This window comes from Parathielavia appendiculata, assembly GCF_033297405.1.
Source record: "Parathielavia appendiculata strain CBS 731.68 unplaced genomic scaffold N657scaffold_5, whole genome shotgun sequence".
In the NCBI taxonomy this organism is placed as follows: Eukaryota; Fungi; Ascomycota; class Sordariomycetes; order Sordariales; family Chaetomiaceae; genus Parathielavia; species Parathielavia appendiculata.
Genome location: NW_026944224.1, coordinates 579,536 through 593,751, shown reverse-complemented (window position 1 = coordinate 593,751; position 14,216 = coordinate 579,536). Strand labels below are relative to the sequence as shown.

General features: G+C 55.5%; 6 protein-coding genes across 6 annotated transcripts; 4 read left to right on the top strand and 2 right to left on the bottom strand.

Moving 5' to 3' along the window:
- Positions 1-800: 800 nt before the first annotated feature.
- Positions 801-1,622, bottom strand: N657DRAFT_680286 (uncharacterized protein; the record flags this gene model as incomplete). Its single annotated transcript, XM_062796263.1, has 3 exons — positions 801-1,254; positions 1,325-1,425; positions 1,575-1,622. The coding sequence occupies 3 exons, from the start codon at positions 1,620-1,622 to the stop codon at positions 801-803; spliced, it is 603 nt and encodes a 200-aa protein (XP_062648040.1).
- A 3,343-nt stretch (positions 1,623-4,965) lies between these two features.
- On the top strand, positions 4,966-6,369 carry N657DRAFT_572206 (subtilisin-like protein; the record flags this gene model as incomplete). The annotated part of the gene is made up of 3 exons (XM_062788873.1): positions 4,966-5,571; positions 5,642-5,795; positions 5,855-6,369. 3 exons carry the CDS (start codon positions 4,966-4,968, stop codon positions 6,367-6,369), a joined length of 1,275 nt encoding a protein of 424 aa, XP_062648039.1.
- N657DRAFT_386188 (uncharacterized protein) lies at positions 6,344-6,754 on the top strand. The gene has a single exon (XM_062787126.1). The coding sequence runs from the start codon at positions 6,467-6,469 to the stop codon at positions 6,677-6,679; it is 213 nt and encodes a 70-aa protein (XP_062648038.1). The 5' UTR covers positions 6,344-6,466; the 3' UTR covers positions 6,680-6,754.
- Positions 6,755-7,369: 615 nt separating this feature from the next.
- N657DRAFT_644478 (farnesyl-diphosphate farnesyltransferase) lies at positions 7,370-9,540 on the bottom strand. Its single transcript, XM_062792772.1, has 4 exons — positions 9,271-9,540; positions 8,149-9,208; positions 7,934-8,086; positions 7,370-7,839 (listed from the first exon to the last, which is right to left on the bottom strand). Exons 1-4 carry the CDS (start codon positions 9,336-9,338, stop codon positions 7,714-7,716), a joined length of 1,407 nt encoding a protein of 468 aa, XP_062648037.1. The 5' UTR covers positions 9,339-9,540; the 3' UTR covers positions 7,370-7,713.
- A 1,073-nt stretch (positions 9,541-10,613) lies between these two features.
- Positions 10,614-11,587, top strand: N657DRAFT_655562 (NAD(P)-binding protein; the record flags this gene model as incomplete). Its single annotated transcript, XM_062794614.1, has 2 exons — positions 10,614-11,069; positions 11,138-11,587. 2 exons carry the CDS (start codon positions 10,614-10,616, stop codon positions 11,585-11,587), a joined length of 906 nt encoding a protein of 301 aa, XP_062648036.1.
- Positions 11,588-11,856: 269 nt separating this feature from the next.
- On the top strand, positions 11,857-14,168 carry N657DRAFT_663382 (DnaJ-domain-containing protein). Its single transcript, XM_062795178.1, has 3 exons — positions 11,857-12,322; positions 12,381-13,654; positions 13,721-14,168. Exons 1-3 carry the CDS (start codon positions 12,217-12,219, stop codon positions 13,946-13,948), a joined length of 1,608 nt encoding a protein of 535 aa, XP_062648035.1. The 5' UTR covers positions 11,857-12,216; the 3' UTR covers positions 13,949-14,168.
- The last annotated feature ends 48 nt before the right edge of the window (positions 14,169-14,216 follow it).

Here is a 14,216-nt window from a genome sequence, read left to right as displayed (position 1 = left end):
GGTCGGGATCTTCGATTGGCCTTCAGACTCAGCTGGCTACCTACCTTAGCAACCATCTGGCAAACCCGTCTGTGATCAAGCTGTTGAGTGCTGTATCGATGCCAGATGGAAGTGCAGCACCTGCTGGTCACGCAGAGGGTATACGGAGTACTCGGCCGGGTTCACCCAAGTATTCTAACCTCTTTAGTATACTTTACTCGAAATTCAACACCGCAACCACCATCACCAGCGTCCGCCACTGCCATCGGCGACGACGACCGAAAGTGACGACTTCAATTGCTCAAGTGGCCCAGGTGACTTATGGCCGATGTGATGGCGTCCGGGCGTGGAGCAAGATCTTCTATCTCCAAACCCCGACCTTCATCCATGATATCTTCGACTCTCTGGGTCCCTGCACTGCTCCAGCTCTCTGTGTTGCTTTGACTCTATGTGCCTCTATTTGGTACCAAATGGATCCTCTTTGTAGCGCACCGACTAATTGATCTGCAGATGCCTCTGTGTGTGGTCGACCTCCCTATCAACCAGCCCCTGCATCCTCTGCATTCATCGAGCTCTCTGTGGGCAACGTCATCTGCGTCAACCGCCCTTAAAACCAACAGGCCTCCGCGTGGACAAGAACCTCTGCGTAGGCACTTACCCAGGTTCCGACACCGCAATCAAGATTGAGTAAAGTCCTTGTCCGTTCCTTCCAAGTGTACAAGACCAGCCATATGCGACGGGTTAAACCAATACTCCCGGGCCCAGCCGTGATCCGCCAAATACAAACAACAACTCCTTAACGAACTCTTTCCTAATAATCATCACTTCCAACCACCAGCCGCCGGAAGCTCCACCGGCGTCATCAGGGGGTAGTGGAGGCGGCGACTCGGAGTATCGTACGCGGCCGGCCCTTGTGAGGACATCTCTGGCGTCATTCCTCGGCCGAACAACTCCGCACGCTGCCGCTCGCGCTCATACGCTTCCAGCTCCGGTTTGTATGCCATATATGTATCACTGTCGGATTCTGATTTGGCGTGTGCGTTTGCGTTCTTCTTTCGGCGGACAAGCCAGAACACGGCGAAGGCGAAGCTGCAGAGGACCGCCAGGCCGCCGACCGCGCCGCCTACGATAGCGCCGGTGCTGATGGTGGTGCCTTCGCTGTTGGACTGCGTGTTGGGTTGCAAGGTCCCCGTATTGCTCGGGGTGTTGGACTGGCTTGGCGCTGGAATGATGCCCGGTCCAGGGCTGAGGATCGACGTTGAGAGCTGGTCGAAACTGTGGATGTAGTAAAGGTTCGTGTGGATGAATCGGTTGGTAAAAAGTCAACCGTAAATCCATAACATACATTTGGGCCTGAACGTTCTCCGCAGGCGTAGTAGGTGTATGAGGCTGCAATACCACTCTAAGGAGTGAGAATCGCCGACGAACAGAAGGCGGAACGACTAGCTGAGCTAAGTGGCACGCTGTTAGTATAAGCCTGAGCGTCTCCCCGATGTGGTTGGTGGACTTGCCAACTAATGGTGGAATAAGCGGTTTCCCCAACAAGCCCGCAGCCCGTGAACAGTCAAACTCATCGAAGCAAGCCCCGGTCAAACATTCAGTCGGGACCTCGAGATCGACGGGACAAAATCCCCAAAGGCCATGGTATCTGGGCCGTATTCAACCTGGAAATTGAACCCGAAGCCGGCGGTTTTCCTCTTCGTGACATCGCCAGTCGAGTAGATTGTCTCAAGGGAAGGAGTGAGTCTCGCTATTGAGATAGCTCGTTTGTCGACGGCAACGCCTGTGGTACTCTGTCCGAGCTCTTGCTGACTGGAAACAGCCAGTCCGGCCGTCTGCCCGAAGCAGCTTGAGAGAAGAAAACCCGTAAAATCAAAATATCCATTGAGTGCTGGTTGAATACAAAGAAAGAGATGGTAAAGAAACTGCGCGAGCAAGGCGCTTGCCGCGACGGCGACGGAGGATGCTCCGTCTGTGTCGGGCGCACGAGTGACAAGAGAGGAGAGGACAAGAGAAAGTTATATCAAACCCAAGCAAACAAAGAGGCGCCCTCGGGTTCTATATAAACGGCCCCCAAGCACCCCATTGCCGACTGCAAACACTCTCCCTGGCTCTTGGAGTCGCCAACTGCGCCGTTTCCCGCGCGGTTCGCTCTTGCAGTCAAACCCCCTTGCGGCGTTGGAGGACGAATCATAATCGTTTCCCAGCGCTTGGCGAGCGGCAACAGGCGCTTAGAGGGCCGGGGGTGCACATTCCGACCAAGACCTCAAATCTTGGGGTTACAAGAGCTGGCTGAATTGTGGCTTGTTGTGGCTGAAATTTGTTGCAGTGAAGGGGCCTTTGTGACTTCCAGTCCCCAAAGTGCCGTGCTGAGCTTTGCCGACTCGGCGGAGCTCAGCCCGCCGGTGAACCGCCCAGCCCCGGGAATGCTTCCGAGCCGGCCCCACATAGCGAACGGCGAGTGGGGCCTTTTGAGCTGCGGCCGAGATTCCGGGGCCACCGTCGACAGGCTGAATAGGTAGAACCTGGGAGTGGTTGCCCGGCTTCGATGGTCCGAAGAAGAATCCGGCAGACCTCATTTTTTTGGCATGCTGTATGGGCAGGTTGCGGACCGTGGCTGAATCCACGGGCACCTCTGATGATCGATCCTTTGATTTTGTGGACAACGCTGCTCAAGCCAGAGTCGATGGTGGATGTATCATGTCCAGATATTACAAACACCTACAGTACATATAATCCAATCGAAAGGTCAGCACATGGTCTGGGTTTCGATTTCGAGAGCTTGCCACGATTGAGGTGTGCTCACCGTTCAAGAGCAAGTGCAACTGAATGCGGGATAAGTCACAGGGAGAAAAACTCGTCTGGTAATCCCCGTCCATGGCGGTCAGCTGGAATTGGAGGACCAGCGCAATAGGGCTCGCCAGGCGTACGATTTCATGGCTGCGTTCGGTCCAAGGAACCGAGGTTGCTCGAGAGGCTCGTCACCGTCGCTAATGGTGTGCAGCGAGACGGGGGCGAGACTAGCGAGACTGGGTAAGGTTTCTCCAAGCCAGAAAAGGCCATCTCCGCCAAAGAATGCCACTGGTAAATCTCCGACACGGCGGTTGCATTGGGAGCATCAAAACAAATCGGCGGGGTGGTTCGGTGAAGGCTTGGTGTTTCAGATGCCCAATTCGACGCGTGGAGCAGGCGACATGAAGTTGAAACCACAAGCTGCCTGAATCATGGTGTAACAAAAAGCAATCCCTGCTTGTGTGCGACGGACGGAGACACGAGAGACCTGCACCAAACAGGTCGCTTGGCATCTCATGAGCGACACATGTTTCGGACCTACCACCCTTGCGCCGCTATATGTTCTGTTGAACCAGTTTGGGTTGAATTTGTAGTTCATATGTTATTGGAATCTTTTCTGAAGGGTTTCGCTCAGGCAAACACAAGTCCCATGCTGTGCCATCCCCACACATTCATCTCAAGCTCACGTTACCAGTTTCGTGGGCCCGTCTGTAGCCGCGATGAAAAATGTTAGCGCCAATCTGGACTTGCCTGCAACCGCTTATCTCTCTAATAACTGTCTATTCCATTCTCTGTCTTCCAAGGTTGCAACAAATTTATCCGAGCACTCTAGACTCATTCCCGAAAATTCAATGTAACCAATCGCAACACCGACAGCCGCATCCCGTTGCAACCGGTCGCCAAGCATGCTTTCTACCCTCTCGGCGGGACCAGCCACAAACCTCAAGATCCCCTCTCATTGCTCTCTGCACATGGAAACGGTTGATTGGGCCAGGCACTTCGACGCCGGATTACGAAGGGTTTCGAGCATCACTCGAATACCCAATGGCGGTTTTGCGTTTCGATTCCCCGCTCAACTTGTCGCCTCAACACCTACCCAGACGCGGTTCCCGTAGCCCGTGCTCTGGAACAAAATTCTGGCTCGCATAAACTGGACACAGCGGCGGATCTGCCATAATCAATGGCAAGTCAACAGCCGCCCTGTACAGTACCCCGTACATACCGGCCCGTTTAAGTCGATCTTTCATGCGGCGGATTTGGGCTTTCTCATCGTACCTACCTGTTTGGTCCCTTGTGCTGTTCCACAACAACCGCTCGGTGAAGGGCACTCCGAGGCCGTGGTGGCAAGCGGCCTGGCGAGCGTACCATATAGCAGCGAGCATAATGGAGACCACAATAGCCGACCCGGAGATCCTGGTACATCAGATTCAAGCCGGCCAGGAAATCGGTCGATGCGGAGGCGAGGCCATTCGGCTCGTCCACCTTTTGCCCCTCTGAGCTGTGTGAGAAAGTCCAAAAGGTTACCGGTAGTTAATGCGAGCTGCCTGGGGTGTCTGCGTCCAGTCCGCAGCGTTTGAGATCGATGGAGAGTTTCGTGCATGCAACTCGTCGAAACCTCGCATGACTGTTTCCGACTGGAGGAAGAGAGCCCCGCAGGATCTCCCGTTTGACTTGGCATCCACAATGTCAGGGGGCAAGTTCGCCTCCGCCAATCCCATGTCTCTCTGTAACCCCCTGGATCTTTGTATACGCACCACAACAGCCAGCCATGTTGACTTGCTTGGAGATTGTCGCTCCAAAAGCGGTCTTTAATGGGTTCCGAACTTTATACTCTCTTTCTCAGTTAAATAGCAGCCGGCCTGCTTCCGTGTCAACGCATTTATTCTTGTCATTAACCTGTTGTCTTCTGCTTGGCTTTCTTTCCTGCATCTTTTTCCCTCTTTTGGCTTACACAGGGCCAGGGCTACTGGGAATTACCTCTAACCCTTCTATTGTCATCTTCTCTTCGGTCTTTCGCAGTTTTATAGCCAGCTCTGTCATCGCTGGATTTAGCATATTCTTACAACTTCTTCTTTTCCCTCGCTTAGCCTTGCCTGGCTCAGGAGCTCTCGCTGAGGCGGATACTGTTTTTTCACTTCTATCATTCTGTACATTCCTTGGGATCACCCTCAACAACCGACTTATACCGCAGCCATGGCTGGCCGACTGCTCACTTGTTTCACCCTTGCACTCGCGGCCTTGGGGGTATCAGGCCTCCCAACTTCCAGCGAGAGCAACAAGACCGAGGGCTTATACCTCGGTGTCCCCATCTCAAATCCAGACACCAAGAACGCCATCCCACACCGCTACATCGTGGTGTACAACAACAGTTTCAACGATGATGAAATCGATGCCCACGAGACCAGCGTCATAAAGACAATAGCCAAGCGTAACATCGGCAAGCGCAGCCCAATGACGGGCAAGCTCCTATCGACCAGCGTCAACACCTATCGGATCGGCAAGTGGCGCGCCATGGCTCTCGAAGCTGACGACTTGCTGGTCAACGAGATTTACGCAGCCAACGAGGTCAGCTACATCGAACAGGATGCCTATATCAGCCTCAATGCGAGGAAGATGCAGGGCCAGGCAACTACCGGGTTGGCCCGCATCAGCCATGCCGCCCGGGGCGCCGAGACCTATGTCTTTGACGACAGTGCCGGGGAGGGGATCACGGCCTACGTTGTAGACACGGGCATCAGGGTTGACCATGAGGAGTTTGAGGGCCGGGCTACCTTTGGCGCTAACTTCATCGACAATGTGGTATGTGTAGCCGTTCCCTTGAGCGTGCCCTACCTCACTATAGGACAGCAATCGCTCACAGTTCGCATAGGACACGGACAACCAAGGCCACGGGAGCCATGTTGCCGGCACAATCGGTGGCAAGACATTCGGTGTGGCCAAAAAGGTGCAACTTGTCGCAGTTAAGGTTTTGGGTGCAGATGGTGGCGGCTCGCGCACGAGCGTGATCGCAGGAATGCAATTCGGTAAGACATCGTCGTGCTATCAACCATACAAAGGACTTCCGTGCTAACGTCAGCAACAGTGGCTGACAATGCCACTGCCTCGGGGAGATCTGGCAAAGCTGTCATGAACATGTCCCTCGGTGGCGGATTCAGCCAAGCCATCAACTCGGCCATCAACCAAGTGGAAGCCGCCGGCGTCGTCCCTGTCGTGGCAGCCGGCAACGAAGAAACAGATACGGCCAACACCTCGCCCGGCTCTGCCGAAGCCGCCATCACGGTCGGGTCTATCGACCAGTTGACGGACACGATGTCCGATTTCTCCAATTTTGGCCCGCTTGTTGACGTCTTCGCCCCAGGCAGGGATGTCACGAGCGTCGGCATCAGAAGCACCACTGACACCCTAACCATCAGCGGTACCAGCATGGCCTCTCCCCACGTCGCTGGCATCGCCGCCTATCTGATGGCCCTTGAGGGCATCACGGGCGTGCAAGCTGTGGCGAACCGTATCAAGGAGCTTGCACAGCAGACGGGCGCGAGGGCGAGGGGTGTGCCGAGGGGCACGACCACCCTCATTGCTAACAACGGCTTCCGGTAAAGGGGAGCTCTCGTCACGTTGTCGAATTCAACCGGCATTTGTTTTCTTCTCTGGCAGCAGGTTCTGTATATACTTGCAACGCATTCCAAATGGACGGATGCATGGAAAGTTTGGTGCGTCATTCGACTTGTACATACAAAGCTCACGCACGGCTTTACATGAGATCTCTTGTTTTGAGATACAGACGGCACTTCAGGGGCACAGAATAATCTGTTTACATTGTTTATACTTGCTGTTGGAGGCAGTCCAACTCAAGATACACCAAGACCAACAAAATCATTCTGATGGTTTAAGGGACATGCTTCAATGATCATTCACCACAGAAGCATTGAACAGCGGGTAACTGAGGTTGCTCGCAAGCGTGACATGTCCCCCTTTTCCAGAACAAGGGTCCGAGACCTAGGCTGCATCGGAGCGAAGCCCTGTCGTTTCACCTGGGTACGGTTTCAGACCGGCAGCCTCAGATCGTGGACACGTGGATCAAGCCACTCAGCCAGAAGAAGCGCTCTCCAACAAAAGTCCATATCCACTCAAAGAGCCAGTGCGAGATTGAACTACGCGCGAAATCGGATACGAGACGACTATTGTCCTTACAGACCCGGCGACAAGGAGTGACAGCGAGCAGATCTCCCCAGTCACCGTGACAGGACTTGCACAGTACAATACAATACGATATACCTGGTAATATTCTATGCCGAGACGCCGAAACAACTCTCGTGCCAAGGCGAAACACCAGAGCAGGCATCGCTTGGATGTTCCGGCCGGTTCTGTTCCGTGTATCCAGATACGCCGGCCGGCAGCTTCGATTGGGCATACGCATCCAAGCATTCAAACAATCGTCATGTAATGTCCGCAATCCACCCGCCAGAAGGCCATCCCATCAACAGAGAGGGAGATTGACCCAGCCGAGGGCGTGCCTGGATACCAGGCTACTTGCAAAAAAAAGGGGTTTCATATCAGCACATCTTCGGCACAACCACAGCCATCAAGTGGACTGGATTGCAATTTGACATCCGTGCTTTTCTTTCCGAGTCTTGTAATGTCCTCCAGAGGTGAAGCAGACCCGGCGAGCTGACCGCGATGCGCCAAGTGCGGGAAGTCATCCGCGACGGGAAGACGGCGACCAAGTCCGCGTGTATTATGTTAGTATTATATGCTCAGTTGCTCCTGTCCTGTCCTGAATTTGGGCGCCATGGCCCCCCTGGCAGTCCGCATCATAATCGTTTTGTACATGGCCGCTTTGCACATTCAAGGGTATGTGTCACTAACAAGAGATACCGTATAGAACGCGAACAAATAATGTCTCGTCTCGACCGACCGTGATCTGTCAGTAGGCAGACAGCCTCACAACTCGTCGCGGCCTGGCACGGCGGCGATGGGCGTTGAGCTCCTGACGCTGCCACCCAGGAACTGATCAAAATCGTGAAAGAATTTGTCCATTTTCGCGCCCATGAACCATGCAATTCCAATCTGACCACTCGAGTTAGTTTGCTGCCAAGAAAAAACAATGCGAACTCCATAGCGGATCATGGACAAGCTTATGTGCCGGGTTAGGGCCACTCACCATGGCAAGCCCAATCAGCACCAGGGTTGACAGCACTGACAACACCAGCAAGATGGCTTCGCTAGTCTCCATTGCCGGTTCCTCGTTGGCCTTGGCAAGGCTGATCTTCTTGGGATCTTGCGTGGGGAAGATGGACTCGATGAATTGCTCGATCTAACGACGCACCTGGTTAGCTCGCCCAGCTTCATGGGACAGAATGGTGTAACATTACTTACTTTTCCGCACTGGGCGCTGATGGCCAGGAAATTCGGATCCCTCGGGTCGTTCTTCTTGTGTATCCTCCTCGCGTATCTCCGGAACACGTCGCACACGACGCGCAGGTTCTGCGTCGACTCGGTCATGAGCTGGCAGGCGTCGCCCTTGGTGATCTTGACGTTCCTCTCGAAGATGGCCGGGTTGCGGAAGACCAGCTCCAAGGTGGCGATGGCCATGCTCTGCGGGATGGCGACGAAGTTGAAAACGCTCTGGTCCCGGATGCCGGCCATGTAGAACAGGCACTCCTCGGCGTGCTTGAGGGCGTTGAGCACCATGTGAGAGCTGCACTGGAGCGCTTTCTCGCGGTTCTCGGGCGCGAACAGGTCGTCCCACTTGTCGACGTACTTGCTCCAAATCTCCTTGGGCCAGAAGCGCCGATTGTCCTCCCAGTCCTCGTGCACGTCGCGGATGATGTTGGTCTTTTGCAGGAACTGGCCCATGCTCTCGGTAAGGTCCATGCGCACCAGCAGTTGCGGGTTGGCCAGCTCGCTGGCGACGAACAGCCGCGTCAGGCCCTCGCCCACCAGGCCGGCAACGTAGTGGCAGTACAGCTCGTAGTCAGCGATGGTGTTGACTCCGTTGGCGTTGTGCTCGGCGTTGACGGCGTAGTCGGCCATACCGTTGCCCATCTTGACAGTAATGTCCTTGATGATGTCGTAGTAGGGCTTCTTCACCTTCTTCAGCTCGGCGATGACGTCGTCAAAGTGCACGAGTAGGTCACGGTCCTTCTCGTTTGGCCCGTTCTTATCGAATGTCCACCCGTCCTGCTCCATGTGATTGTGGAAATTCCGCAGAAGCGGCTCCTTCTCCTTAATATCGATTGTCATGTCATCCTCAATGGTATCCAGTCCGCGTAGTACCAGGTAGAACAGGCAGATGGGCATCAGGAGCTGGGGGTTGAGCTCTTGGATGACGGCGGCGAAGGACCGCGAAGTCAGGTTGAGGTAGTGGAAGCATGACTTCTCGGTTGGAGTCTCCTTGGAGGGGTCGCGCCTGTGGACGGGCTCGTGCCATACCTTCCTGCAAGGCGAATCAGTAAGCGCAAAGTGCTGAGCCGATTGCGGACCAGAGTGAGGACAAACCATTGGATGATAGACCGAAGCTGGTTTGGGTGAAAAAGAAAATAGATTATTTGTTGAGCGGCTCCCATTGTCAGTCTTTTAGTCGATGAAAATCGTCGAGACAAGCGGTAGGTGTTCGGATGAGGGGGGTGGCTGTCGTCGGCGAAACACGCGGCGGTGACCCAGGGCGTAAGGTGTTAGGACTGCCCAGGAATTTCGAGATGCCGCTTTGTAAGGCCGTCTGAGCTTGGATGCCCTTTTTTCCTTTATAGCTACCTTGAGGTTCGCGAGTCTCGGCCGAGAGAAACACGCGCTCGCAGTGAGATGGTGAGATTGCGGAGAAAGGGTCCACCAGGAAATTGTGTTCCATCAGCCTGCAGTGGGAGGGCACCACCCCCTGAGTGACGCTTACTGTTGAAGGCAGTTACGGGCCCACTCTGCATTGGCCGGAGACAAGATGCAGCGTTTCAATTCGTCAATTGGTTTGTGTAGGCGAGGCTCAAGGGGATTGAAGTTTCATTGGATGCCCTGTCGTTCGAATTCTCGGCCGTCTCCAACCGGCTGTGCAAGAGCTGTCTTGATCACATCTGGTGCCACGAATACTAATATCGGAACCGAATCCGCTGGCGGGCCGCACTGCGAAGCAATACCTAAGCTGGACAGCGGGATGCGATTGGCGCTCACTTCCGCTATGATGCTCCGAGTCCGAGTTAACCGGAGACATCGGTGGTAAAGTTGCCGAGATAACGGGCACTCGCAGTGTCCTCGGCGGGTGCAGAGCGCAACTCTGAATTGATTACCAGCATCGGCAACGGCCTAGAACAACGGCGCAATGGAGGTAACAGCTCACGAGTTTTCTTGAGCGCCGGCTTCGTCGCGTCCACAATCTCGGGCCGCGATTGATCTCGACGACCCAGACCACCTCCGCTTGCGGCATCAGGACACCACATCCCAATCCGGAACCGCGGAGCGATGCAGTGCCGTGGCATACAAACGACACCAAATCGGGCAACCTATTCCTTCGTGAGGGCAACCTATACCCCTCGTTTCCTTGTGTTTTGCAGGAGCTGGCCCAGTTACTGGCGCGGCATGGGGCGATCTGCTCCAATGCCTTCTTGTTACCACCGTAGCCACTCCCCTCCGTGTTGAACTCGACACAAGGTATTTCGGCTCTCTGACTCAGTGTTCCTTTCCTCTCTGTCATGCCTGTTCCAGGCCATCCTCGGGAGTCCGCTGCTTTGCGTGACTTGTTTACGGAATCTGCAGCATCCCTACTGCTCTTACCATTGGTTGTAACACGCAATTCTCAGCCAAGATCAGGAGCATTACAATCGGGTGTTCGACCGATCCTCTCATGAGCCACCATGGCGACGACCATCACCACAAACGGGGCTCAGAAACACCGCTTCTTAATCTGGGGCGGAGAGGGCTGGGTTGCAGGACATCTCAAGACCTTGCTCGACGGCCAGGGCAAGGAGGTTCATGCGACCACGGTGCGGATGGAGAACCGGGGGGCTGTCCTTCAGGAGCTGGACCGGATCCAACCGACACACGTCCTGAACGCGGCCGGCTGCACGGGGCGCCCTAATGTTGACTGGTGCGAGGACAACAGAGAGGCCACGATCCGGTCCAACGTCATCGGCACGCTGAACCTGGCGGACTGCTGCTTCCTCCGACGCGTCCATTGCACCGTGTTTGCCACAGGATGCATCTACCAGTACGACGAGGGCCACCCCTGGGACGGGCCGGGCTTCCTCGAGGCAGACCCTCCCAACTTTGCCGGCAGCTTCTACTCCATGACCAAGGCACATCTGGAAGAGGTAACCGTCCCGGCGTCATGCCTTGCTCCGCGGTGATCATGCTGACCGTATTTATCGGGGTGGGCCAGGTCATCAAGCACTACAACAACTGCTTGATCCTGCGGCTGCGCATGCCCGTCTCGGACGACCTGCACCCGCGGAGCTTTGTGACCAAGATCACCCAATATGACCATGTCGTGGACATCCCGAACAGCAACACCATCCTGGCGGATCTGCTGCCCGCCTCGATCCTGCTGGCCGAGCACGGCGAGGTGGGCGTCTACAATTTCACCAACCCGGGCACCATCTCACACAATGAGGTGCTTTCGCTCTTCCGGAATATTGTTCGGCCGTCCTTCACCTGGAGGAACTTTAGCCTTGAGGAGCAGGCCAAGGTCATCAAGGCCGGGCGCAGCAACTGCAAGCTGGATACCTCCAAGCTGGTCTCCAAGCTGACGGAGTATGGCTATGAGGTGCCTGAGATACACGAGGCGTATAGGAGGTGTTTTGAGCGGATGAAAGCGGTTGGGATCCAATAATAGCATTGTTTCTATTCGAAGGTTGATTGAAACAATAACATAGAGATAGCCTGATTTCACATATGTACTTTTCTCCTGCACAAGGTAGTTGTACAAAATACGTTGACGCCGGACAACAGACGAGGATGGAGGACGGACATCGGCATGATGCCCCCCAGTGATCCCACCTGACCACATCAATTCAACGTGGGGTCCAGTTGCAGGCCGGAGATTTCCGCCGCCAAGGTAAATACGTAATCTGTCCTGGGCGTTGCCTGGCTTGCTTTCGCATCCACTTTCACAGGCTTCTGCGACATATAAAAAAACATACTGTGTTAATGAGAAGAGTACCGAGGCTTGCTGACGCGCTGCACGCACGTCGGTCCTGTTGATGTCCAGAGTGGATTTTGGATCTACATCGTTTGTCTACACTTAGTCCCTGCTCAGCCTCGACTCCCCACCCAGCCAGGGTCCAAGTTCAACCACTACTGAGACATCCTGTCCGGGTCCCGCCTTACCTTGACGTGCACTTGACGGCCGGCGCATTCTCGGAAGCTTCGACGCAGCAGGCGACACTTAATCCTCATCGACCCTGACATCCAAGGCGCATTGCATTACATTGCATACGGATAGCGCCATCACTCGCCGCCATGGTCGTCGACACATCATACTACGACACCCTTGGCGTCAAGCCGACGGCCACCGAGCTCGAGATTAAAAAGGCCTACCGAAAGCTCGCCATTGTTCACCACCCCGGTAAGGAGCCCATCTCCCTGCGCCTTGGGCGTTCACGAGCTGACCGGCTGCGAACCAGACAAGAACCCAAATGACCCCACTGCCCACGCCAAGTTCCAGGAGATCGGCGAAGCCTACCAAGTGCTATCCAACGAGGACATGCGCAAGGCCTACGACAAGTACGGCAAGGAATCCGCCCGCCCGTCCGAGGGCTTTGTCGACCCGGCCGAGTTCTTCACAACTATCTTTGGCGGCGAGGCCTTCATAGACTGGGTCGGCGAGATCAGCCTGATGAAGGATCTAACTGCCACCATGGACATCACCATGGCTGGCATGGAGGAGGAGGAACAAGAGGCGGCAACAGCGGCCGCCGAGTCCTCCAAGGATGGCGAGTTTCCCGGCACAGAGGAGGCCATGAAAGAGAGCTTGAAGACGGCAGAGGGCGCTACCCCCGCCCCGGCCTCGTCGAGCGAAAAGAAGCAGCCCGTGCCAGCAGTCGTAGTCGAGGATGAGAAGCCTGGGGGGAGGCAAGCAGCAGATGCTGCAGCGCCTCCCTACACAAAATCCCCCTCCCCCGGCCCCGGCTCCGGAGCGACGACACCTCGCAGCGGGCGCACCACCCAGATCCCTCTCCGACCAGCCCTCGAATACCGGCCGTCGAACGAGAGCGGCCGTGAAGGAAGCACGACTGACGTGCAAGAAGGGAAGCGCAAAGACAAGAAATCCAAGTCAGGCCTGACGAAGGAGCAAAAGGAGCAGCTCGCAGCCCTCGAGCGGGAGCGAGCACGCGTCCGGCAGGAGCGAGTCGACACGCTGACCCAGAAACTGCTCGACCGGCTCTCGGTCTGGACGGAAACGGACAAGGGCAAAGACGTGACGGCCGCCTTTCAGGAAAAGACTCGGCTCGAGGTGGAGGAGCTCAAGATGGAGTCGTTCGGCATCGACATCCTGCACGCCATCGGCCAGACGTACGTCAGCAAAGCCACCGCGCTGCTGCGCAGCCAAAAATTCTTTGGGATGGGCGGGTTTTTGAGCCGCATCAAGGATAAAGGCACGCTGGTCAAGGATACGTGGAACACTATTAGCAGTGCTATCGATGCGCAGCAGACCATGGAGGAGATGGCGCGGCTCGAACAGCAAGGCGGGGAGGAGTGGACCGACGAGAAAAAATCCGAGTATGAGCGCCGCGTGACGGGTAAAATTCTAACGGCCGCCTGGCGCGGGAGCAAGTTTGAGATTCAGAGCGTGCTGCGGGATGTCTGCGACGCCGTGCTCAACGACAAAAAGGTGCCTCTGTCCAAGCGGTTGGAGCGCGCCGAGGCGCTCGTCCTGGTCGGGCATATTTGCGCAAACGTAAGTCTTCAGGACCGCACTCTTCCATGCGAAGACAAGTAATATGGCTAACAAGACCTGAACCAGGCGAAGCGCAGCCCCGAGGAAGAGGGCGACTACATGGCGTTTGAGCAGCTCGTCGCCGAGGCCGCCATGAAGAAGGAGAAGGAGAAGGAGTCCAAGAAGAAGGGCAAGGACAAGAAGGACAAGGAAAAGGAAAAGGCCGACAACAACAGGTTCGGCGACAAGGCGTGGACTGACGCCGCCTCGGCAGCTGCCAGTGATGCCCCCAACGTGCCCAAGGGTTCGTCATAGGGTGCGATGGTCCTCTTGTTTTGTGCTGTGCCGATCGTTTGGTGGGCCAACAGCAGGGTTCGATAAACACCTGCGCTGTGCAAAAGGAGTGTTGTGGGTTTGGATGGTTCACGAATGTTTAGATACGCATGGCCGACTTGGCGTCGTCTCTTCTTACTCTCCACTGCATTATATACCTCTCCTAATGCGACATAGAGTTTGATTCTTCAGCGAGCCTGGCAGTCCCTTACCTGGGGTAAGAGAGGTTCCCATCTGGTCTCTATTTATG